Genomic DNA, 25,887 nt, shown 5'->3' with positions numbered 1-25,887 from the left:
GCAGATTATCTTGGGGAAAGCTTGTAGAAGGATCAGTTTGTGCAAAGGCTATGATATGGAATCATATCTGGAATGTTTAAGGAACAGCAAAGAGGCCAGGGTGACTAGAGTGGAGTAAGCAGACTGTGAGAGATGAAATCAGAAATCAGGCAGGTCACACAGGGCCTTGTAGGCCACGGTAAGAAATTTTATTTTGAAAGACAAGAAACCACTGGAGGATTCTAAGCATAAATCTGGCACAATTTTAATTTATGTTTTTAAAGGATCAATCTGCTGTGGGGAGAATGGACTGCAAGGGGCTAAGGGGGGAACAGGGACACCTGTTGGGAAAGTGCTATGCTATTTCTCACCTCTAGGCTTTCACACTTTCAATTAGTTTCCTCTGCCTAGAAGTCTCTTAATCCTCTCCTTCTTCTATCCCCACACTCATCCTAATATTCACCAAATCTTACTCATCGTTCAGTCATTCATGACACAACTTGAACTTGGTTGTCATTATTCTAGGTTCCTATACTTGCAACACTTACCTAGAGTATTTAGCATTTAGCAGGCTATATTCTAGTTGCTTATTAGCCTTACTAGTGTTAGCCACCAGACTATAAGCTATGTGAAGGCAGAGATCATGTCTATTTTATTTACTGATGTATCCCCACTGCCTACAATAGTGGCTGGCACATAATAAGTGTTCAGTAAATATTTGCTTAAAAGAATTGAGAGGAACTGGAAGGAATTCAGTTATTGCTAGAGGTTAGAATGCCTAGATTGAAAGGATAAAAAGGGAGACTGGACAAATAAAGTACATGGTACATAACTACCCTAAAAAATTATTAAATGAAGTATCTTGCCCCAGTTTATCCATCCAGCCCAATCTTAGGCTTAGTCAACAACTCATCTCAACCATCACACTTCCTGTGCATCTAAACCACTTGCAGTTCCTCAAACATGCTATGTGGTGTCAGGTCTCTCAAACTGCAGGGCATGGTTCCCTCTGCCTAGAATGCTCTTTCCACTTTTCAACTTGCCAAACGCCTCATCTTTAAAGATCCAGATCCCTCCGAGTAGAATCTTAGTGTTCACCTTGTCAACAGCATCCTATAACACTTACGACACTCTCATGCAATTTTTGATTTACGTATCTTTTTCTTCCATGAGACTGAATTCCTCAAGGTCAGGAATCCTGACTTACTCATTTGTATTTCATAAACAAAAGTAGAGTGCTATAACCTACTAAAATAGAGAAATGAATGTTGTCTTCTCCTTTACTATCTCATTTCTCTTCTTCAGCACTTAAAATTTTACTATTTTTAAGGTCTTATAAGACCATCTTCAAAAGTCATTACTACCTAGTCCATAATTCAGATTTATCACTGAATTCACTCGTTCTGATTCTGCTCGTTTTATGTAGTTTATAGCATGTAAAATACACTCTTCATAAGTGTGTTACTCCTTGTCAATGTTACAGAATAAATTAATGAATTTCTCCAGTTCTAAATTTTAGACTTTTGATATGGTCGATTTCAGGTTAACTACTCCACAAACCATAAATAAGGAGGTGCAGAGAACTCCTTCTCTCTCTCCTTTACATTAACTATGCAAACTAGGCTGTAGCTCCCTAGCTAGGACAGTAAAGGTATTCCTGTCCTTTTTGGACCACTCCTTGATTGATGGTTTGATAGCTAATTTCAGTCTTGAGGATGAGCTAGACTTAAGCCCTGTTCCATCTATAAGAGAACTACCCAAATCAGGCCTATATTCCTGATTCTTCTTCTTTAGGAACTCTAAACAGTGGCCCAGGTGAGAAATGCTTTTATCTTTTTTCCATAACCCATTCTCCATACCTAGGCTGCCCATGTTATCTACAAAAAAATCTCACTTTCTGTTAGTGGTTTTGTCACCTATATTAAAGTATTTTGCTGGTATCATGATTCCTTTTTCCATCATAAAGGCTGTGGCTCAAGAGCTAGAAAAATCATAAAGAGTAACCCCTAGGATTATCTGAAATAGAAAAAACAAAAACAGTAAGAAGAGGGGAGAAATAGCTTGGGAACTAGGATTAAGAAAAAGAAAAAATCAGAAATGGCAAAAAAGGGCATTTTCTTGCCCCTGCTGCTGATTTGCATCTATCAGCATCACTTCTTCACAATGGAGATATCACATCATAACCAGATTGTTTTGTGTGTATACATTTTTAAAGTACTAATAATTAACTTGATGGATAAAAAGTAAGCACTTATCATGCTTAATGCTTCAGGGCAACACAAAAATAAGTAGAAGACAGAAGGAGAGACTGAAATTTATTTACCATTCACCTATTGGTAGGTACTTAGGCTGTTTTAGTTTTTCACTATTACAAACAATTCTGAAGCGAAAATCCTTCTAAATGTTTTCTTGTGTTCACGTATAAGAATTTTTCTACTGCACACCTAGGAGTGTAAGTGCTGGACAGAAGTGTATACATTTTGAACTTCTGTAGATATTACTAAAATTTTTTTCCATAACCTTGACAACACTTGGTGTTGTTGAGATTTTTAATTTTTGCTAATCTGATGAGTAAGAAGAGCAAGTTGCAGGAGTAAATGAACATGAATGCATTTGGTATGCATTTATGTGAATCTCTAAAGCACATAAAACTATTTTGCTTAGAGATGCATAAATAGGTATTGTCAGAAGTTGCTTTCAAGGAGAAACAAAAGGATGTGATAGTTCCTCGAGAGAAAACATATTAGAAGCAAATATGATCAAATAACACATTTATTAGTTCTGGGTGACAGGAACATGATTATTACACTGCATTTTATTGTCTATAAGAAAATTTTCCAAATAATAAAAACAGATTGTTTCCATTTACTGGTTGTAGACCGAGCATTAACAACACGATTTAATTATTTCTCAGCAAACACTAGTGCAAAAGGTATAGAATTGGGCTTCCCTGGTGGCGCAGTGGTTGAGAATCTGCCTGCCAATGCAGAGGATACGGGTTCGAGCCCTGGTCTGGGAAGATCCCACATGCCACGGAGCAACTGGGCCCGTGAGCCACAATTACTGAGCCTGCGCGTCTGGAGCCTGTGCTCCGCAACAAGAGAGGCTGCGATAGTGAGAGGCCCGCGCACCGCGATGAAGAGTGGCCCTCGCTTGCCGCAACTAGAGAAAGCCCTCACACAGAAACGAAGACCCAACACAGCCATAAAAATAAATAAATAAATAAACCCAAAGTTTAAAAAAAAAAAAAAAGGTATAGACTTAAAGAGAGGCTTATGTAATCTACCAACAAGGTCAGGTAATTGTCTACATGACACTACCAGATAACTTTAAAAATGGACTGGTGTTTGGAAAATTGAAACCATGACCAAATTAAGCAATTTCTTGAGTATCAACATTTTATTGGGTTAATTTTTTTTAGAATTTGCATTCCAAAACCAAGATTTGGATTTCTGTTTACAAATTATTCTCAGCTCTGTATTCCCCTGCAAATTCCTGATGAAGAATCTATTAAAAGCAGACAAATACAACCCTCATAATATAGAATTGTCTTTCACTCCTCCAAGGACACCATTCTTTCTCATCTCTTACCTGCCTCTGTCCATTCTTCAAAGTATGCTCTATGCTCTCTTGGCCTGGCTAACTTTAACACATCCTTCCGGATCATCCCCTCAAAGAAGGTTTTCCTAATTTTTCCCCAGCCTTCTTTCATATTCCCATAGCACCCTTCGTATTCTTCTATACTGTATTTATGATGTGTTATTATAATTTGCCTAGTTTAGCACCTGAAGCCCAATGGTACTGTGGGGATTTAGTAACTATGTTTAGAATCTATTTACGATTTATATCTAATTAAGTATACTTACTTAGCTGATTTTCTCACAAGACTCACTTCTAAGCAAGGGCCTGAAAGCAATAGTACCTCAATAAAGACCAATTCACTGACTCATCAATGACTTGCTCAATTCTGTCACACCAATCCTAAGCATACAGCACTGCATACTGCAGACCCTGACTGACAAAATAATCATGAAATCAATGAACTTTGTTCAGCTAGTCAGAAAATGGCAGCACAGTCAAAAAGTTGATATCTATATGGGAGAGAAGTTAGCTTCACACAAAGAGAAACTCCAGTTCAGTTAAAGAGGCTGAGAATGATTTTTAATCATCAATTTCTATATTCGTTAGGCTCTAATAATAACAGATTTTTCTTTAGAAATGTCAAGTTGATGATCACTAACCACTAAATTAAATATGAATATTAAATATATTAAAAACATATTTATTAACTCCTCACAATATTATTGGTCTCCGGTTGCTATACAAGACAAATTCATCAAGCTCAGTCCATACCTGAGTATGAACATGAGTTAAAAGACCTTCAAAAACACATTACCTATCATCAATATTAAAGATGTAAATATCAATAAGATTCAGTACATGAAGGCAAGTGAATTTTAATGACAAAATATCACATACATTTTGTTGTTTGGACAAGGGGAAAATATTCCAAATTAAATTTCATAATAACACTAATCACTAGCAATAAAACTTTCATCCAAATCAATGCAATGTAACATTTCATGATGTTTGAGGCAAACCTATGTTAATAGTTTTGGTAAATACCTTAATACTATTTCTACTTTATGTCTTTGATCACCTCTTATCTCTCTCCTTAAATGGGTGCTCCTGTCTTTCTTTTAGCCCCTCAATGTATTGTTCTAGTCAGCCTTCAGCTCTTGTTTTTCCCTACTGTACTCTCTAGGAGATTCCCCTGATTTCAAATATTAATCATTTATATTTAACTGATTTCTAGAAAACAGAGCTTATATAAAAATCTAAATATATAAAACCATAACATTTTTATAGTGTGCAGAACACCACTCTAAGAGCATTATATGTCTTAACCCCACTTATGGCTCACACAACCCAATATATAAATAGGTTTTATTTATTTGCAATTTTTAATGATAAAACTGAAAGCAAAAGAGGTTTTAATTATCTTGCCCAAGATAACTGTAAGTAGTGATATGCCATTCAAACTCAGGCAGTTATTCCAGACTCTGTATTCAACTACAATTCTAATCTGTGTAATGTTTTAAAAAGTCAAGTTACAATGTTGGTAATGACGCAATAAATTTGCTACCATCACACATTACCAGTTTAGGAACAAATGCTTTTCTAAATAATCTAGTAATATGCTATCAAAAATCTTAAAAATGTTCACACTCCTCTAGGCATCTGTCTTAAGAAAATAGTATTTAACATTTAAGTGGTTTTATATACAAAGATATACCAAAGATTTCAGTATTACTGATAAGCACAAATATATATAAAATACACACTTAATATAATCTCGCTAATTTTCTGCTTTCCCCAAGTTTGCCATAATGAGCATATATTCATGAAGAAACCCCACAAACTTATTAACAAAATAATACCAAAGTGTAAAAGCAATCACTTGGGTTTATCCAAATTTTATTTTAAAATTGTTTTTGTTACTTGTTTAACCATTGAGTTAAAGTTTCAGGGTCATGGAGGAAATAATATCAGAGTAACACATCAATTAAGCTTTAACATTGGTTCTTCCTTCCTTCATTTGCCTTCCTCTGCACATCAAATACTTTTTTAAAAGGGAAGAGTTATTGCTTTCTTGATGTGTTTTTATTTAGTACATACATAGCTGAAATCCCATAGAATTCACTCACCTACTATTTACTAATAATGACAAGGGACAAAATAAATCAGAGTGAAGTTCTTATAGTAAATTTAGGATGTAAAAATTAATAATACTAAATTTAATTAGGAAATATTACTGGTAAAATTAAACAAGGTTTCAGCACTTCCACCATATGCCATTTTAGAATTTCATTGCAGTTCTTTTTTTCTTTCTTCAGTTATTCCTACAAATACTGAACTAAAGCAAAGTTTCAAAAGGCTTCAAGTCAATACCTTGAAAAATATTTTTAAAAACACACTCTCTTTTTTATCCCATGTATTATACTGTGTATTCTGTAAGTTTAAGTTTCAACCAAACATTTAAAATGTGGGATGTATACTTATTACAACATCATATTGGAAGACTTTAGATTTGCTAGCCCTTAACATGCTCAGCTAAAAGTGATTTATGAGTTTTAAAAATCTTTTTATTGAAATATAACATTCATAACAAGAATGAACCTAACTACACAATTTAATGAATTTTCACAAACTGAACATTTTGATGTAAACAGCACCTGGATCACCACCATCAACCCAGAAGCCCCCCATCATATCTCCTCTGGTCACTAACTTACACCTACCTCCACTATCTTCACTTCTAACAGCTTCATGCATGTTGTTTTATGCAGCAATTTCACTTCTAGGAATATGTCCTAAGGTGAAAATTAAGACTGACCGCAAAATCTCAGCTCAAGCATGTTCACTTATATATCTGAAGATACAGAATTAAATATAATGTGATCCTTCCAGAAAATTGAATACTATTCAGCTAAGTAGATCAATTTAAGTATTAAAATGGATCTGCAGAAAAACAGTAACATATGGATGTTTAAAAATATTTTAAAAATACAACTTATAGAGGATTATATAATGAATGATTTGTGGGAATGAGCTCTGGGAAGAGAGAGTGAGACTGTGTAAGTGTGTGTGTTGAGTATGTTTTTCCAGAAAATGATTTGGAAGGATTGAAAACCGAAGCAGTTACTTCTGGGTGGATAAATAAAAGATCAGTGCATAGCTTTACAGTTCATTCATTTGATTAATATTTATTGCATGGTTATAATATGCCAGTCATTTTTCTAAACGGCACAAAGGAAACAGTAGGGAGCAAAACAGAAAATGTTCCTGCTCTCATGTAATTTACATTCTAGTAGAACAAAGAAAAGTCAATAAAATATTAATTTCACAAGGTGGTAAGGCCTTACAATGAAAATAAAACACAGTGACAGAACAGAATAATAACAATGGCAGGTGGGAAGAGGTTACTATGTTGGAATAAATGATCAGTTAAAGCCTCTGGGAAGATGACTTGCTCTTTCTTAAAAAAGAAATTTAATTGAGATACCTTTCAAAAATGCAAAAATATAGAATGATTCCTTCTATCCACTCTTCAGTTTATACAATTACCTAAATTTTTGCTACACTTGCTCTATTTATCTCTATCTACTTAAGCATTTTAAAGTTAATTCCAGCTGTCACATCATTTCTATATTCTTATGCATCTTTAAACATATGAACATTTTTATACATAACTATAAAAATTCCTTGTTATCACCTAATACTTAGTTTGTACTGAATTTCCTCTAGTGAGTCCAAAATGTCTTTTTACAGTTTGTATGTTCAAATTAGGAGCTAATTTGTCTGTTATTCTTTTTTTTTTTTTTTTTTTAATATTTATTTGGTCTCACCAGGTCTTAGTTGCGGCAGGCAGGCTCCTTAGTTGTGGCATGCGAGCTCTTAGTTGCAGCATGCATGTGGGATCTAGTTCCCTGACCAGGGATTGAACGCAGGCCCCCTGCATTGGGAGCACGGAGTCTTATCCACTGCGCCACCAGGGGAGTCCCGTCTGTGTTATTCTTGATGGCTATGTCTCTTAAAATTTATAGCAGCCCTTTCCCTCATTGTTTAAAATAATGACACTGACTTTTTGAAGAGGCCAGGTCATCAGTTTTACTAGAGAATGTCTTACATTATGGTTTGTTCTTTTTACTCTCCTATGGTGTCGTTTACTTTGCTCTAAAGCAAATGGTTCTCAAACTTTTGGTTCTCAACGATCTCTTCACTCTTAAAAATTACTGTGGACCTCAAAGAACTTTTGTTTAGGTGAGTTATAATATTTACCATATTATAAGTTAAACTAATTAAAAACTTTAAATATTTGTAATTGATAACTCTATAAATGTTAATGTTTATAAAAACATTTTAATGAAAAATAACATTGTCAAAATAAAGTGAGAACTTTAAAAAATAATTTTGCAAATCTTTTAAATGCCTAGCTTCTATTAAGCTTCTTGTTTAATAGGAGACAGCTGGATTCTCATATATGCTTCTGTATTCAATGTGTTCAGAAATCATACTTCAGCCTCTGACTGACTCCACTACACACCTGTGAGAGAATGAGAGTGAAAAGGGCAAATAATATGTTATTATTAGTTTTGACCTGGTGTGTCCCCTGAAAGAGTTTCAGAGACACTGAGGGCTTCCTGGACCACATTTGAGAACCACTGACCTAAAAAATTGCTTAGATTCATGTTCAACGTTTCTGGCAGGAATACTTCACAAGTGATGTATAAAGTCTATTTCTAATGATGCTTAAGTGATCAGTGTATTCTGATGACAACAGCCTGACCTCTCCATTGTAAAGTTCCCCAAGCAACCTCTCCTCTAATAGTTTTATCTTCTGATAATGTTTGATTCAGTTATCTTACTAGGCATTGCAAAATAATAATATTTTAAGTCTGTCGTGTCTGCCATATTTATTAACTGAAATTCTTCTTTAAGAATCTTCCGCAAAAGACTGTTTGGTTGTCCTGAAATACAATTTGTAAAAGCAAAGCAAAATAAATGCTTAACTCTTTCCTCGAATCGCTCATTTTCAAAGTAAGGAGTTTGGTATGCTATGCTTCTCCAGTGTAGACTAATGACTTTGAGGGGCACCTTGTGTTTTTTTTTTTTGGATTATCATGAACTGATGGATTTTAAAGCATTCAGCGTGTTTCAGTTGAAACTGTTCTTCCTTTTGATGCTAACTGTCCTCTCATTTGGCCAGTGGGGACCCCTTAACGTTGCCTCCTGTATTTGGTTGACAAATTAGTCTTTGGCACATCCTTGCTTGCTGGCACAAGATGTTCCAGGCTCGTCTTATACATTTTCTGACCCAGACCTGGATTCCAAAGAAGCCTATTTCCCTTTAAGGGAAAATAATGTTTAGAAGACCACAATCTTGGTCTAAATTCAATGCCACTGAGCTGTCGTGTTATTGCTTTTAGAATATTTCAGTGGTCAGACTAAGAAATGCACATTTTTGAAAAGAAAAAAAAATCATGAGTTTGCAGTGACATTTCCAATCTACACATATGTAATATTACAGGGTGTTTACTTTGATTTTACACTTGTTTGTTTCTTCTCTTACCCTGAAAATCTTGGTTTCCCAAAACAATGTTAACATGATTATATATTTGATTTATCCTAGAGATCCAAAATAACAAACAATGGCAATATTATTACTAATATTACTAAAAGAAGTTTAGAATTTCTTTGAAGCACTCCTTTGTCCTTAGAATATATTCCACCAAGAATGTACAGTCAAAATACTGGGTAAAGTCACCTGACATCATTCTTTTCTCAGTGATAATATATTACTAACTTGATACAGCTATGCTCATTTGTTACATTCTTTTTCAAATTTTAGGGATTGCTTTAACTTTAAAAAATGCTTATTCTTTGGGATCTGAACACTTATATAAAACTACATAACAAGGTCCATTCACAACACTTCTATCCTGCCTCCTCTGCCTCATTTACTTCATTCCCTTATAGGTTTTATCTTTCCTGCTTTGTTTATACAAAAAGAGAACATATATATACTGTTCTGCATCTTGCTTTTATCTCCTAAAACTTGAAAATGTCACTAAAAAGGGATCTTTCTCACTCTTTTTATTCAAATGCTCAGTTTTCCACTGTGTGGATGTACAATAATTTAGTTAACCATTTGGGTTACTTCTAATCCCTTGCTATTATAAGTAATGCCGCCCAATGAATAACCTTGAGTGTATATCATCGGTATTTGTGTAAGTGTAATTATAGGCTCAATTCCTTGAAGTGAGATTTCTGGATCAAAGAGTAAATGCATATATAATTTTAACACGTATTGTCAATTCCCTTCCATAAGGATTCTACCAGTTTGTATTCCCCTAGTAATGAGAATACTAGAGAGTGCCTGTTTCTTCACAGTCTCACCAGAAAGATTATGTTGTTAAACTTGAATTCTTATCAGTCTGATAGGTATGAACCATATATGACTGCATTTCCTATGAGTTTATAAGTGTGTTTCCCTATGTTTAAAGGCTTTTAAAACCTCTTCTTCTATGAACTGACAGTAAAACAATGCTCATTTTTCTATCAGTGGTATATCTTTCACTTCTCAATTTTTTGAAACTCTTAATGCATTAGAGTTATTAGTCTTTTATTTTGTAATATAAATTATAAATATTTTTTCATAGACTACTATTTCTCTTTTGATTTTTCTAATGGTGCTTTCTTCTTTATCACCCAGAAGTTATTTTTATACACTGGAATTTATTATTCTCTTATTGTTAAGCTGATATTCTAGCTAAGATATAAATGATGAACAGGGCCAAGCCAGAGAAAGAAGAAGATCTAAAGGCAGAGTAATCCAGGAAAGCCATCAGCAAGAGTGAAGGTTCAGAAGTGAAGTAAGCTTAGAATGTGTCAGAAATAGACAGATAGTGTGACTTGCACATACTAAGCCAGGAAGAGAGGAAAAGGAGTAAGTCCAGAGGGGTAGACAGGGACAAGGTCTTAGCAAAGCCATGTAGGTCATGGAAAGAAAACTTAAATTTTGTTCTTCATGTAACAGAAAACTAAGAGGAAGATTTAAATATAGAAGTAATATCAGCTTTACTTTATTCAAGCTGTTATTTTGAACCCCATTTTGGTACACTGATAACTTCAAAGTTAAGGTACATATTATGAAAGCTGTATTTGGAGGGAAAATACATGAAAAAAATTATAAGGGAAACAAAAACTCAGTGAATTATCACCTGGAAACCATGTGGTGATACAGTGGCCAATTTTATATCAAACTATAACAAATATTCAGGAAAAATGTAATGGCTATAAAGAAATTGATTTCTTTTTCTTTTTATACTTCATACAGCTAACTAGGTTAGTCAAGTGACAGTTACATGGTAAATAACATTTATTTATGGAACTTCTGAATTTAAAGTGCATGGCTTTTTGTGATATTCTTTACAAAACAGAAAAGAGAAAAATCCAGCTTAAATATACCAGAACAATTATATTTCTTGACACTCTATAATCTGACTTTAGGGAAAAGCTTTGACTAGTCTCTTGATTTTTAAGTGACTGAGACAATCTTCATACAGTTCCTCAAACATACCTGATTTGCTCCTGCCTTCTTTGATTTCTGATATTTTTTTCTCTGTTTTTGATATTTCTTCTGCCTGGAATGCCCTGCCCTCAGATCTTCATGTGGAGGACTTCTTCTCATTATTCAATTCTCTGTTCAAACTCACTTCTTCAGGGAGGCTTTCCTGACCACCTTACCTAAAATGATCCTCTCAAATCACTCTTGATATCTTGCTTATTGATTCTTTTTGTAAAATTAGGGGCACGCTGACAGGCATATTTCAAAACAGTAACAAATAACTTCTGGAAATGGAAAAATAATAACAAATTAGAAACTCAAGACAAAGGTTAAACAGTGATTAGAATAGCTCAAGAGGGAATCAGTGAATTGGAGATAGTTCTAAATTAAGTAATCAGGATATAACACAAAGGGACAAAGAGGTGGAAGATATGAAAGAGAAGATAAGAGATATGAAGGATAGAATGAGAGGATCCAAAATATGTCTCAGTAAATTTTGACAAGAGATAAAATGGGAGCTGCATTATATTGAAAAGATAATGGTTGAAAAATCACAACTGATGCAAGAAATTTGTCCTCGGTTTTAGAAATGATAGGACTTCCAAGCAGAATGAAAAAAAGAAATCTATACCCGGGACTTCCCTGGTGGCACAGTGGTTAAGAATCTGCCTGCTAATGCAGGGGACATGGGTATGAGCCCTGGTCTGGGAAGATCCCACATGCCGCGGAGCAACTAAGCCCATGCGCCACAACTACTAAGCCTGCACTCTAGAGCCCACGAGCCACAACTACTAAGCCTGCATGCCACAACTACCGAAGCCCACGCACCTAGAGCCCGTGCTCTGCAAAAAGAGAAGCCACCATGATGAGAAGCCCGGACACCGCAATGAAGAGCAGTCCCCGCCCACCGCAACTAGAGAAAGCCCACATGCAGCAATGAAGACCCAATGCAGCCAAAAAAATAAATAAAATAAATAAACAAATAAAAAGAAAAAAATAAATAAAGAAATCTATACCCAAACATATCCAGGACAACCTGCAAAAAAGCATAAACAAAACAGAGAGAGAAAAGTGAGAGAGAGATGCTAAAAAAAAAGTGTGTAAAGAATACCTACAAAGAAAAGACTATTTGTTGGGTGGTTATAGCAAAAATAGAAGCTAAGACACTATCATGGTAGCAGTGCTAAGAAAATAATAATTGTCAGCTTAGACTTGTGTACCCAGAAAAAAAATCTCTTTGAAGATCAAGGTTAAAAAAAAAGAATAAGAAACTGAAAAAATAATCCCAAAGGTTTACTACCAGTAGACCTTTATTAAAAGGATCTCTGGAGCCTGTGCAGCCCGCCACTGCCAAGGTCCTGTGATCCAGGGACAACTTCCCCAGGAGAACACAGGGAACGCACGCCTCAGGCTGTTGCAACATCATGCTGGCCTCTGCTGCTGCAGGCTCAACCCGCATTCCGTACCCCTCCCTCCCCCCAGCCTGAGTGAGCCAGAGCCCCCTAATCAGCTGCTACTTTAACCCCATCCTGTCTGAGCGAAGAACAGACGCCCTCAGGCGACCTACATGCAGAGGCGGGGCCAAATCCAAAGCTGAACCCGGGGAGTTGTGCGAACAAAGAAGAGAAAGGGAAATAAAAAGGACAACCTGGAAGAAATGGACAAATTCTTAGAAAAGCACAACCTTCCAAGACTGAACCAGGAAGAAATAGAAAATATAAACAGACCAATCACAAGCACTGAAATTGAGACTGTGATTAAAAATTTTCCAACAAACAAAAGCCCAGGACCAGATGGCTTCACAGGTGAATTCTATCAAACATTCAGAGAAGAGCTAACACCTATCCTTCTCAAACTCTTCCAAAATATACCAGAGGGAGGAACACTCCCAAACTCATTCTACGAGGCCACCATCACCCAGATACCAAAACCAGACAAAGATGTCACAAAGAAAGAAAACTACAGGCCAATATCACTGAAGAACACAGATGCACAAATTCTCAACAAAACACTAGCAAACAGAATCCAACAGCATATTAAAAGGATCAAACACCATGATCAAGCAGGGTTTCTCCCAGGAATGCCAGGATTCTTCAATATACACAAATCAATCAATGTGATAAACCATATTAACAAACTGAAGGAGAAAAACCATATGATCATCTCAATAGATGCAGAAAAAGCTTTTGACAAAATTCAACACCCATTTATGATAAAAACCCTCCAGAAAGTAGGCATAGAGGGAACTTACCTCAACATAATAAAGGCCATATATGACAAACCCACAGCCAACATCGTTCTCAATAGTGAAAAACTGAAACCATTTCCTCTAAAATCAGGAACAAGACAAGGTTGTCCACTCTCACCACTATAATTCAACATAGTTTTGGAAGTTTTAGCCACAGAAATCAGAGAAGAAAAAGATAAAAAAGGAATCCAAACTGGGAAAGAAGAAGTAAAGCTGTCACTGTCTGCAGATGACATGATACTATACATAGAGAACCCTAAAGATGCTATCAGAAAACTACTAGAGCTAATCAGTGAATCTGGTAAAGTAGCAGGATACAAAATTAATGCACAGAAATCTCTTGCATTCCTATACACTAATGATGAAAACTCTGAAAGAGAAATTAAGAAAACACTCCCATTTACCACTGCAACAAAAAGAATAAAATATCTAGGAATAAACCTACCTAAGGAGACAAAAGAACTGTATGCAGGAAACTGTAAGACACTGATGAAAGAAATTAAAGATGATAAAAACAGATGGAGAAATATACCATGTTCTTGGATTGGAAGAATCAACACTGTGAAAATGACTCGACTACTCAAAGCAATCTACAGATTCAGTGCAATCCCTATCAAATTACCACTGGCATTTTTCACAGAACTAGAACAAAAAATTTCACAGTCTGTATGGAAACATAAAAGACCCCGAATAGCCAAAGCAATCTTGAGAAAGAAAAATGGAGCTGGAGGAATCAGGCTCCTGGACTTCAGACTGTACTACAAAGCTTCAGTAATCAAGACAGTATGGTACTGGCACAAAAACAGAAATATAGATCAATGGAACAGGACAGAAAGCCCAGAGATAAACCCATACACATATGGTCACCTTATTTTTGATACAGGAGGCAAAAACATACAGTGGAGAAAAGACAGCCTCTTCAATAAGTGGTGCTGGGAAAACTGGACACCTACATGTAAAAGAACGAAATTAGAACACTCCCTAACACCATACACAAAAATAAACTCAAAATGGATTAAAGACCTAAATGTAAGGCCAGACACTATCAAACTCTTAGAGGAAGACATAGGCAGAACACTCTATGACATAAATCACAGCAAGATCCTTTTTGACCCACCTCCTAGAGAAATGGAAATAAAAACACAAATAAACAAATGGGACCTACTGAAACTCAAAAGCTTTTGCTCAGCAAAGGAAACCATAAACAAGACCAAAAGACAACCCTCAGAATGGGAGAAAATATCTGCAAACGAAGCAACTGACAAAGGATTAATCTCTAAAATTTACAAGCAGCTCATGCAGCTCAATATCAAAAAAACAACCCAATCCAAAAATGGGCAGAAGACCTAAATAGACATTTCTCCAAAGAAGATATACAGATTGCCAACAAACACATGAAAGGATGCTCAAAATCACTAATCATTAGAGAAATGCAAATCAAAACTACAATGAGGTATCTTCTCACACCTGTCAGAATGGCAATCATCAAAAAATCTACAAACAATAACTGCTGGAGAGGGTGTGGAGAAAAGGGAACCCTCCTACACTGTTGATGGGAATGTAAACTGATACAGTCACTACGGAGAACAGTATGGAGGTTCCTTAAAAAACTAAAAGTAGAATTATCATACGACACAGCAATCCCACTACTGGGCATATACCCTGAGAAAACCATAATTCAAAAAGAGTCATGTACCACAATGTTCACTGCAGCACTATTTACAATAGCCAGGACATGGAAGCAACCTAAGTGTCCATCGACAGATGAATGGATAAAGAAGATGTGGCACATATATACAATGGAATATTACTCAGCCATAAAAAGAAACAAAACTGAGTTATTTGTAGTGAGGTGGATGGACCTAGAGTCTGTCATACAGAGTGAAGTCAGAAAGAGAAAAACTAATACCATATGCTAACACATATATATGGAATCTAAAAAAAAAAAAAAAAATTGGTTCTGAAGAACCTAGGGGCAGGACAGGAATAAAGACGCAGACGTAGAGAATGGACTTGAGGACACGGGGAGGGGCGAAGGGTAAGCTGGGACGAAGTGAGAGAGTGGCATGGACATATATACACTACCAAATGTAAAACAGATAGGTAGTGGGAAGCAGCTGCATAGCACAGGCAGATCAGCTCGGTGCTTTGTGACCACCTAGAGGGGTGGGATAGGGAGGGTGGAAGGGAGACGCAGGAGGGAGGAGATATGGGGATATATGTATATGTATAGCTGATTCACTGTTATAAAGCAGAAACTAACACACCATTGTAAAGCAATTATACTCCAATAAAGACGTTAAAAAAAAAAAAAGGAATCTCTGATTCCAGAAGAAACTTCGAGACATAAGAACAAATAATGAGCAAAGGAAGAAAGTAATCATGCATGTAAATCTAAACAAAACTTGATTATATAAAATAGTTACAATGTTTTAATTGTGATATCATAAAAAGAGAACAAAAGCATTGATAAAATGGCTATTGTGTCAGGGCAGGTAACAAATTAAAATATTCCTTACAGGACTTCCCTGGTGGCACAGTGGATAAGAATCTGCCTGCCAATGCAGGGGACACGGGTTCGATCCCTGGTCCGGGAAGATCCCACATGCCATTGAGCAACTAAGCCCGTGCGCCACAACTACTGAGCCTGCGCTCTAGAGCCCGAGTGCCACAACTACTGAGCCCGCACGCCTAGAGCCTGTGCTTGGCAACGAGAGAAGCCACTGCAATGAGAAGTCCACGCACCGCTACTAAGAGTAGCCCCTGCTTGCCACAACTAGAGAAAGCCTGTATGCAGCAACGAAGACCCAACGTAGTCAAAAAAAAAAAAAAAAAAAAAAGAAAAATTCCTTACATTAACTGCTGAGGTAACTAAGCATTAAAAAATTTCTAGGGAAACCACTAACAGAATAGCTGTAGAGTATATAACTTCAAAATTAGCAAAGAAAAAATGCAATCTAAAAGAAAATAACAAAGGAGGGAAAAAAGCTTAACAAATGGGACAACCAGAAAGCACAAAATAAGATGGTGGAAACAATTACAAGGGTGATGAGGCTACAAAAGAATACAGGATGCTATGGGAAAATATGGGACTGAAACTCAATTTTGGTGGTAATTAGTAAGAATGCATGTGTTGTGTCTGTGTGCATCCAATTTAGGAGGTGTGGGGGAGGTTTTCTTAGAGAAGTGATGTTTATTTAAATGGAGACCTGAAGAAAAACCAAGCAAAATTTATTTAGAAAAAACTGGTGTGGGTAGGGGGTAGAGTGGCTTCTACAGAGAGGCAAAAACATGTACAAATGTTCTGAAGCCAGAGTATATGACATTCAAGAAACAGAGAAAACCAATATGAAGACTAAAGAAAGGTGCAAGATGAGACTGAATAGATAGGTAGGATCTGGATCTTGGTGAGTTAAGGATTTTAGACTTTATCCTAAGGACAATTCAAAGCCATTAAAGTGTGTGTGTGTGTGTGTGTTTTGTTTTTGTTTTTCTTTTTTAAGTGTTTTTAAGCAGATGAGTGATATGGCCTTGATTTGGAATTTTTAAAAACCACCTGTTTCATCTACCCCTAGAGTCAGAGAAGGTTAGATCAGAAGGGACATGAAATCATTTAGATATGTTTTATTCTTCAGGTTTACTAAAATATGGTATCTTCTCAAGCATGGGACATAACATTTTCTTCCATATGTCTTCAGCCTTGGAAAACAAAAGTTCAGCACAGAAAAACAAGATGGATAATTTTATTGCCTTCATTAGTAGATATGGAAATATCTTCTGAATTGAACTTTAAAAAAAAACAAAACTATTCAGTATTTTCCTAACAGAGTAACAACAAACTTCATTTATAAACAGCATAGTTTATAATACATGATATCATAAAATGATACATTGCTCTTTTAATTATAGTTTTACATCTCAGCTGACAGTGTCACCTACCTTAATCTCAGCCAAGAAACCAGACTAGAATGGCAGCAGCAGCAACAACAAAGGATACTTAATTACAATTAAACATATCACTGAAATTTATATATTTCATTCAATGAAATATAAAATTTACCTGAAGTCTAGTTTATATTCGTCTCATACATAACTTATTTTTTAAAAAAATCTTATTCAATCTAGGAGACAAGATTTCCAAAGTTAAGCCTACTGATAGCAATGTGAAATAATAATTTCTTAAAAGTATTTTTAACTTAATCTGTTGCCAGTTAGCTTAAGGGAGAATAATTCTAAAAATGTCAAGTCAATACAGGTCAGTGTAATAATTAATGTTCATCATGACACAATGTTCCATATGTTGTTTAAGAAAGTATAAAGATATTTCAGGATAATTTCCATCCAATATGTTTAAAATAAGAAATTTCACTGCTAAAAAACCATAAATCCAATGATCAAGTATCAATTCTCAGTTTAGTTGTCAATAGCATTTGAAAATAGTGAAGATTTTTAATCCAGTAAATCCAATATGTCATATATCATACACGCCCTGGGGATACAAAAGAGAATACACAGGTTCCTCCTCCCAAAGGTTGATTACAGTGGGGAGATAAACACGGAAATAATTACAATGAAGTGAGAAATTTACTATAATGAAAATTCTACCAGAATATTCACTGGACCTCATGGTAGACAACACCACCAACAAGGCCAATAAAGCGCTGCTCTTTCACCTCTGCCCACATTTGATATTGTTTTGTACAGAACTGGTAAATTCTTCATGGTTGTCACGATAATGATAAAGGTCTGTAAATTGCAAATTTCTTCCTGTACTTTGTAATTCAGGAGAAGCTTTTACTTTGGGCTCAGATTAAAATCGAAAAAAATTTTTTTTTTGGTTATGCTAATTTTATTTCTACCTGTTTTTTAAGCTACTGCTCCAGGACAAAAGAATTCATAACTTACTTTCTCCCAGTTTCTGAGGCTCAGAGTATTTATACAAATCTGCAGAAATCAAAGTGCACAAAGAAATCTCTCTAATATTTGAAATACCTGGTTAGAAGGTACAATGGAGAGGCAAATAGGAATGTATCTCTCAGGGTAACAATATTTTAAGTCAGTCTACAGTTTGTGGAAGAGAGGACAAGGAAAATGAGAAGTATGGAAACTGATTTATGAAGAAAAATTAGAGAAGCTATATAAAGATTAGCATGGAAAACAGAGGTTTAGACAGACAAAATAGTTTCAACAAATATTTACAGCACTAATAATAAGTAAAAGGAATAAATTTTCTCATATTGTTGCAGATGGAAAAGAAACCCCAAAACCCTAAAGGTTAGCATGGGAAAGAGAAGTCTGGAGATACAATAATTTCTACAAATATTTACAGTACTATTGAGTAAAATAATTATTGCAGATGGAAGAAATATAAAATGAAGGGTGGATGTTTCAGAGATAGGAGCTTAATTGTCAGAGCTGTCAAACAACGATTTTTTGCACGTACTTACTGTCAATCAGAGGTTGAATTACCATCTTTTATATGACAGAATAAAAGAACCCTATATTGGGATGAAAGCTGAGCAGGATATTCTTTTGAGCATCTTTTACTTTGCTTATTTGGTTATTTTGTAATCTTCTGATAACTGTTTTTGACTATTTTTCTAAGGTGTCATGTTTTCCTCATTGGCTGTAGTTCTGTTTGATTAGCTGAATGGTTGTTAGTTACATCAGTTGTAAATACTGTCTCCAAATTTGAGACTTGAATTTTCACTCTCTTCACAGTGACGTTTATAACACTTAAGTTTTACATTTTAGTACAAATTTACACAATTATTGCATGGATTGTTATTTCTGCATCTTAAGAAATTCTTATTTTAAATTCATTAAGACATAATCCTTTATCTTTTCTAACTTAGTTTTGCTTTTAACATTTAGCCCTTTAACCCAACTAAAATTACTTTTGTGAGCGGTGTAAGGTAGGGATCCATTTTTTCCCCCTCCAAATGGGTAACCAATTGCCCTGGAACTGTTTACTGAACAGGCCATCATCCTGGTGATTTATAATGACATCTCTTCTGGGCTTGCTAATCTGTCCTAGTGATTTGTATATGGCCCATAGCACCCTGGTTTGAATTATCATACAGTCTTGATATGTTTTAGAGAAGTCCCTCACCACCTTGACTTGGTAATTCTTGGCTCTTTTAAGTTTTGCTCATAAATTTTATGATTGGCAAGTCATTTTTCACAATAAACCCTATCAGAATTTTGACTAGAATGACACTGAATTATTAAGTACATTAAAGATGAACTGCTGTCTTTTAGAGTCTTCCCATTCATTTAAAATATAATCACTCATTTTGGGAGTCTTCTTTTATAACCTTCAATAAAGTTTTATAATGTTCTCCATAAGGTCTTAGTTTATTAGCTTCATTCTTAGGTGTTTTAACGTTTTTCCTGCTTTTGTTGCTATTGTAGAAGATTTTTTTAAAAACTGGATTTTCTAAGTGGATGTTATCATACTAATCTCGTGAGTAGTACCTTTTCTGAACTTTCATCAGTTCTAAAACTTTACATAGATATTCTTTCATATTTTCTATATACACAATCATACTGTTTATAAGTAACCACAATTTTGCTCATTCTTTCCTTATAACCTATTACTTATTCTTGCTTACTTTCATATTTCTTTTTTTCTCATCACGTTACATGAGTCAAGACCTCTCATAAAATGTTGAAAATTTTTGTCATGTCCATTACTTTAAATCATTTGGTTATGATGTCCCTCATAGCAGAAGTACTCATCTATTCTTGGGGTGATAAGCATTTTTTATAATAAATGTGTCAGCTTTTGTAAATTTTTTCTGTAGCTATTAGGATGATATAGTTTTTTTTTTTTGTAATGTGTAAAATCATAAAGGTGTCTCAAACACAGAATCATCTGTGCTTCCCCACAGATGATTTATAATGTTTTTATAATTTATAATTTATATAAACATTTATAATGTTTATAAACATTTATAATTTATAAAAACATTTATAATGTTTTTATAATTTACTATATTCAATTTGCCAACATTTTGTTTAGAATTTTTGTACCTAGGTTTGTAAATAAGACTAGCTTGCAAATTTTCTTTCTTTTGCTATCTGTGCCTTGTTTTGATAAAGATTATATCAATATTTCTCTCTTTTCTATTCTTTAAAATAGTCTGTAAAAGATAAGAATTATTTGCTGCCTTAAGGTTATATAAAGTTACCTGTAAAACCATTTGGGATTAATAATTTTATAGATTTATAGGTCAGACAATCCATAAATTATCTACATTATTTATGGCTAGATTATCTACTGGGTTTACAGATTACAGCATCTAATTTGAATAAAATAACTCACAAAATGAACAAATGACTTAAATGAGTATTGTTGCAAAATTACAGAGTGAGAATAATGTGAAAAAAGTAAGCACTAGCAAATAATAGACAAACAAAGGCAGAACTAATCCTGCTACTACTAGTATGAGCACTTTATTAATTATACTATAAGGTATGAACAGTGAAGTCAGTCCAAAAGTTTTTTTAGTTCTTAAGAAACCATTTGAAATAAGGATTTATACCTTGTATTATTACTAATGAAAACACTCCAAAGTCTACATTGTGTAATAAGATACTGGGGGTGAAGTCACCACGATTAGCAAGACATTTAAAAATTGTTTATAACATCTTTATTTCAACCTTAAAAATTTTAATTTGTGGAAATATTAGTACATATAAGGTACTGGTGTGTATAGATACACACATACATGTGCTACATTAAAAAAAAATTTGGTATGCAAGTAGACAAAGTTAGAGCTTACCAATCTATACCACAGCAGAATAGTTTTATAAAAGAAAATCTGATTTGTTACTCTCTGCTTAAAGAAACCTAGCAGCTTTCTACGGCCCTACGAAAAGTCAAAATCCTTAATATTTCCTACATGGCTTTCTCACAATCTTACCCCTACCTATTTCTTTAGCCTCACCTATTACCATTCTCTCCCTTGCTTTATACACTACAAGCCACACTAAACTAAATGACTTTTCAGCCTCAGAATGTTCACATATATATTTGTGTACTTTGCCTAGAATATCAAAATAATTTAAATAAGTAACTACATTACTTATTTTCTATATATACTTGGGTCTGCCTTATTACTTAAATTCACAGAATCACAGAATGTAAGGACTGGAAATTTACTTTTAAAATGTCATCTATTCCAACCACTCATCTGATGCTTTTGAATGCCTCTAATGATAAGGCAACCAGGGAATCATTTTCCCCTTTCCCCTTTAAAAAATGTCTGATCTTTAGAAATATTCTTTCTTATATGGACCTGAAATCTGTTTCCACCTAACTTCTAGGTAGTGATCCTAATTCTTCTACTCATTGGGCCATTCAGAGAAAGTTCAGTCCTACTTTAGTGGAAGAGCCATAGAAATATTTACAGATAACTACCATGTTACTTCCAAGCCTTCTCTTCTGTGGTGGTAGGGAACAGGAGGTAGAGAGTAGGGAGAGACTAATGTCTGAGTATCTTTTATGAGTTGGTTACTTTATATTTAACTTTTCATATTGCTCCAATGAGTTTGTTATTATTATTGCCAAGTAACAAATGAGGAAATTAAAGCTCTGATAGGTAAAGTTAACTATTCATGTAACTTAAGTAGCAGAGCTGGGATTTCAACCGCAAGTCTGTCACAGATACCAAAGCCTATGTTTTAGTCTCTTTAGAACACTGAACTGCTTCCCACAAAGGAGAAGAGATATAAGAGGGTATGAAACATGGAAAAGCAAGACAAACAAAAATTCTAAAAATCCCATGCTTTCTAACTTCCAAAATTCAATGTATTGATATATTTTTGTCCTTAAGACTTGTATCAAAATCATCTTCAACATTTCTTTCTCTGTCTTATAACCTACTTAATTATTATCTCAAATTTCTCAGATCTTACTACATAAATAAACTCACACAACCTACAATTAGGGAAGCAAAAAGAGAAAAGTATTTCCATATTTCAGCCTCCCTCAATTTTAATGTCTTACACATTGAAAAGATTATCTTCTTTAAACACTGACTAGTGTACTCTTCTTTATAGCCTCCAACACCACACTGCCTTCTGCAATCAAACTTAATGCTGACATTTTTTCTGGCTTTGAGGCCTGACAACACTATCCTTAACTTGTATTAACAAAAGCCACTTGTTCTCTCTTCTCCAGGCAAACACTTGTTTGGCATCCTCCACAAGCACTTTAAGGTCTTCCTTCTTTTCCTCTGAGAATCACAACTCTTCCTTCAATTAACAATTAGATAAGACCAATACAGCCTCATCATTCATGCTTCTTAGGAAAAATGTTATCTCCATATAGTTAATTATATTATATTTATCACATGCATTAACTTTTCTCTTTCCCTAGTTAGATTATAAACAATTGAATACAAATCATCTATTTCTTTTTATTTTTCACCTAAGTGCAAAAAACTGAACAGCAAGCGCTTAATGAATGTTCTCAGCTGTACATTACAAAAATACATTTTTATCATATATATTTTTTATTTGTACACTTTCCTTTTAGGTTGCTTGCTAGAATTCTGTCACCATACACTTTATTGTGAAAAAACATTGAGAGAAACTCTCACTTCCAGTTTTATAAACAAAGTCAAATGTAATACAAAAGCTCTAATTTAACACTTCTCTCTAGTCCATACTACATAGGTTAATTACAAGTAATATTACTTCTAAAGTAAATTTCTCTGTGAATATAAGGTTATATATATTTAGAAATACTAAAACATAAAATTATATATCACACACACACATAAACACACATACCACACACATACACACAAATCTTACCTTGCTGAGTATTTTGTTCTTGCATTCGATTCACAGTGAGGTCTAAGGGGCCTTCCTGCTCTTCCTGAAGGGAGTTTTCTGCTTGATTCATTTGGATACTCTTACATATTAGACTTGGTCCAATTGAACCATTTCTATTCTCTTGAATTTTACCACTTTTTGAAATATACTCAATTGCAAACTGACGTATCATCTTTTTCATTAATTCCTGAGCAACTAGGGGAATGTTAGGATCACAGTTCTGAGGCAGATCTAGGGAAGAAATAAATATAATAAGAATTAAAAAAGAGAATGCAAAATACCGATGTTTAAAATTATCTTAATTACAAATTAATGATTTCACAAGTCTCAGATTCGGTCCATAATTGCGAATGGTTTCTAGGACTTAGCAATAAAAACCTTGTTGGTTTAATTAGTATTATGAGAATATATCAACCCCAAACTTGGCATTTTTAATTGTTTCTTAAAAATAATTATTTTTGGTCCCAAACTAAAATATAAACAACTAGACATAAAAACAGACAGCTTATTTTCAGAGTTTTAATTCAAATGTATTCTACAAGATACTAAGACACTTAGTATGTGAACATAAATTGTATATATAAGTAAAGTAACCAAGCAAGTTTTAACCTAATAGAGTAGGTATACACATTAACTGTTAAAGAAAATATCTAAACTCTGTAACTATTTATTACCATTAATTCTTCAATTCTGTCAAATGTGCACTTCATATATAGCCTAAATGTCATCAAGGATTTTTTTCTTTTTTCAACTTTTCATATTGAGAAATTTCAATCAGAAAGAAAAAAATAAAGAACACTACAATGACACAGACAGCCTCTACCAAGATTCAAGAATTGTTAGCATTCTGCCACATTAGCCTTCTTTTTACTTTTATTGGTTTGCAGAACTACCGGAAAGTAAATTGCAGAATTATGAGATTGCACTCTTAAATATTTCAGTGCACATCTACTAAGATTCCCCTATAAAAACAGCAGTACCACTATTGAGGGTCTTAATCAGTCCTTGGTCCCAAACATGTTGGTCAGCTACAACCAAAATAAAGGACAGGAGTCATATACAATTCTGCTTGAAACCTGTACAAGAGGTAAAAACAATTGAATGATTTTATAAGAGGTGTGGAATAAAGACAGACCACTTATAAACACAGTATATAATAAGTAATAAAGAGTTTTGATATTGGATGGTGGTGGCTTTTTTCACACACACACTACTGGCCTCACCCCAATCCTTTTATTTACTCTGCTCCTTCAGAGGCAGAAAGATTGCTGAACTAGGAAGGATGACTAAGTGTATTTGGTTAGGCTCCATACTTCTTCCTCTTAGAAGTGGGCCTACTTCTAGAGATAATGGGTTGGCCAAAAAGTTTGTTTGGGTTTTTCTGTAAGATGTTATGGAAAAACCCAAACAAACTTTTTGGCCCAACCAACATGCTCCTCTGCTCCTTAAATGCCTCAACTCTTACCCAGGCAGATCAGTGCTGTGTGAATAGGCCTGGCCTGTCTGAGACTGAAGGGTTGAGTCTCCTTAGTTTTGGGGTTCAGTATTGGCTGGAGCAATTGTCTAAGAGATGTGAAGGCAAGTCCTCCAACTAGCAACCACTTTTATAGATCCATGATTCTAAAATGCAAGAAGATTAGAAAACATACTATTTAAAGGTGAGGAAAGGCAACAAAACTACCTCCACCATGACCACCACTGTATCTGGTAGCAAAATGTGACCTCAGCCGACATCAATCTGTTTACGGTCCTGCAGAAATATCAATATATTTGATCACAGGGTGCTGTTTTGGACCTGCTGGAGATGTTACATAATAAACATCTCTGTTACATTAGCTCTTTCAAAACAAAGAACGTTGAATTCTGAAAAAACATTTGAGAAGTAGATTATGGGCCTATAAAAAAAGTAACATTTTAGTCCTCACATTTATTCTTTGTTTAGAGCCCAGTAGGGAAGAGAGGAACTATTTGTTTCTGAGTACTAGAAAAAAAGACTTGGCTATACAGTTGAGCACTGAGCAACATGCGTTTGAACTGCGGGGGTACACACAGACATGGATTTTTTCCAATAAATACATACTACGGTACTGCACAGTCCATGGTTGGTCAGTCTGTGGATGTGGAACCCCGAGTACAGAGGGCCCGCTGCAAAGTTAGACTCATTTTTCACTGTGCAGAGGGTCAGTGCTCCTAACCCCCACGTTGTCCAAGGGTCAACTGTATATATCACATGCCTGTGGCTCATTTATTTTATAACTGGAGGTTTGTACCTCTTAATTTCCCCCTTCACCTATTTCATCCCCCAACACCCCTCCCCTCTGGCAACCACCTGTTTGTTCTCTGTAACTATGAGTCTGTTTTAGCTTAGTTTGTTTTTGTTTTGTTTCTTAGAGTCCACATATAAATGAGAATATACAACGCAAGGAATATGGTCAATAATACTGTATTAACTTTGTATGAGGACAGTTGCTTACTAGACTTATTATGGTGATCATTTCATCATGCATGCAAATGTGAATCACTCCATAGTATACCTGAAACTAAAATAATATTGTATGTCAACTATATTTTAATGAAAAAAGAAAGACTTAGCTATAGATTGAAATCTTAGCCATCTTCCTGAATTCAGGCTAGTTACATACCCCTCCGTGTTTTAGTTTCTCAGTTCATAAAAATGGAAATG

At 34.8% G+C, this 25,887-nt stretch overlaps 1 protein-coding gene across 5 annotated transcripts in view; it reads right to left on the bottom strand.

Moving 5' to 3' along the window:
- LCORL (ligand dependent nuclear receptor corepressor like) overlaps positions 1 to 25,887 on the bottom strand; it is a 182,555-nt gene that overhangs the window by 34,830 nt on the left and 121,838 nt on the right. For all 5 annotated transcript variants that reach the window (XM_057547448.1, XM_057547445.1, XM_057547446.1 and 2 more), the window contains one exon: positions 23,184 to 23,435. In XM_057547448.1, coding sequence (XP_057403431.1) covers positions 23,184 to 23,435 — 252 coding nt within the window. The remainder of the gene's footprint in view (positions 1 to 23,183; positions 23,436 to 25,887) is intronic.

The sequence above is a fragment of the Balaenoptera acutorostrata genome, chromosome 5, assembly GCF_949987535.1.
Source record: "Balaenoptera acutorostrata chromosome 5, mBalAcu1.1, whole genome shotgun sequence".
Taxonomy (NCBI): Eukaryota; Metazoa; Chordata; class Mammalia; order Artiodactyla; family Balaenopteridae; genus Balaenoptera; species Balaenoptera acutorostrata.
Note: the sequence above shows the minus strand (reverse complement) of the source record. Positions and strands in the feature narration are given on the sequence as shown.